We start from the raw sequence: 1,469 nt of genomic DNA, 5'->3' as shown, positions 1-1,469 counted from the left end.
TCAAATTCTATGGAAAGAGAGAAGGTGATTGATACCATTCCTTATCTGCTTTGTCTTAATACTATAGATTATTGGATTCATAAATGGAGGGAATAGGAAATATATATAGCTCATGATAATATGAACTATATGAGGCACATATTTCCCAAATCGATGAATGAGAGTCAGCCCAGTAACAGTGACATAAAAAACCAGAACACAGCTAATGTGGGAGACACAAGTGTTTAGAGCCTTAGCCCGCTCCTTACCTGAGGCAATTCCCATGATAGTATTAAGGATTAAAATATAAGAGATAAGAATAAGTATAGAGTCCAAGAAACCAGTTAATGAGACCAGGACTATAGGATAGATTCTATTAAAGGTGATGTCGGCACAGGCCAGTTTGATCACATCCTGGTGTAAGCAGAAAGCATGGGAGAGGACATGGGATTTGCAGTAGGGGAATCCAGAGAGAGTGATGATTATAGGAACAATGAGGATAAATCCCCTCATTAGAATCCCCAGACCTATCTTCACCACCTTAGCATTAGTGAGAATGGAAGTGTATCTCAGGGGGTTGCGGATGGCAATAAAACGATCATAGGCCATAATGAGCAAGACTCCAGACTCTACAATAGAGAGTGAATGGATTAGATAGGCCTGAAAGTAGCAGGCTTCATGGCTGATGGCCCTATGATCAAGCCATAGAACACCAAGCACAGTAGGCATCGTTGTCAAAGTCACTCCAAGGTCTGTGGCTGCCAATATCGCCAAAAAGTAGTACATTGGCTCATGGAGAGTGTGGTCTTCTCTGATAAGGAAGAGGAGGGTACCATTGCTGAGGAGTATGGAGACATAAATGACAAAGAAGGAGATCGAGATCCAAGGATGAAATATCTCCAGACCTGGGAAGCCAGTCAGTAGAAAAGGGGCAGCACTGATGTTGGGCCACATGGTGGATCCCTGAGAAGAAACAAAAAACCTCTCTCTAGACCAGAATTGTTCAGTAGAAATATAATTTAATCCATGTACATGATTTTTTTCAAATTTTAATATTGAATTTTATTTAATCCACTGTATCTAAAATATAGTCCATCTGTACCTTTATCCATCTCTAGTTCTGTCATATAGTTTCTTCTCTCAATTGTGAACATATTTTATATGGTAGGAAAGAAGTCAGTCCTTCCATTCTGGATCAACCATTCATATTATGTTCATTGATTCATCAAATAGGAATTGATGATACCTACATAAATGAAGAACTTGACTTGGCATTAAAGACACAGACTTCATGGTCTTGTCACAAAAAAAATATGCTCTCTTGGGGTGATACTATATTTACCTGAGTTGTAGTTCACATTATAATACTTTGTATGGATAAGTATGTTATGCAAGCCCACAGGACCAACACATTAAAAAGCCCCAAAGAGAGGTTCCTAAACTCTGTCCAGGTACCTCCTAACCTTTCGGGACTGCTAATATTACTAAAC

General features: G+C 39.1%; 1 protein-coding gene across 1 annotated transcript; it reads right to left on the bottom strand.

The window, feature by feature from the left end:
* Positions 1–933, bottom strand: LOC140615492 (olfactory receptor 51B2-like). Its single transcript, XM_072795359.1, has one exon. It carries the CDS (start codon positions 931–933, stop codon positions 1–3), a length of 933 nt encoding a protein of 310 aa, XP_072651460.1.
* Between the last annotated feature and the right edge of the window lie 536 nt (positions 934–1,469).

Source organism: Canis lupus, chromosome 23 (assembly GCF_048164855.1).
Source record: "Canis lupus baileyi chromosome 23, mCanLup2.hap1, whole genome shotgun sequence".
Lineage (NCBI taxonomy): Eukaryota > Metazoa > Chordata > Mammalia > Carnivora > Canidae > Canis > Canis lupus.
The sequence above is the reverse complement of the archived record's forward strand: the minus strand, read 5'-3'. Positions and strand labels throughout refer to the sequence as shown.

Coding starts and splice junctions, on each gene's coding strand:
- LOC140615492 (XM_072795359.1), bottom strand. CDS start 933: ATGTGGCCCAACATCAGTGCTGCCCCTTTTCTACTGACTGGCTTCCCA.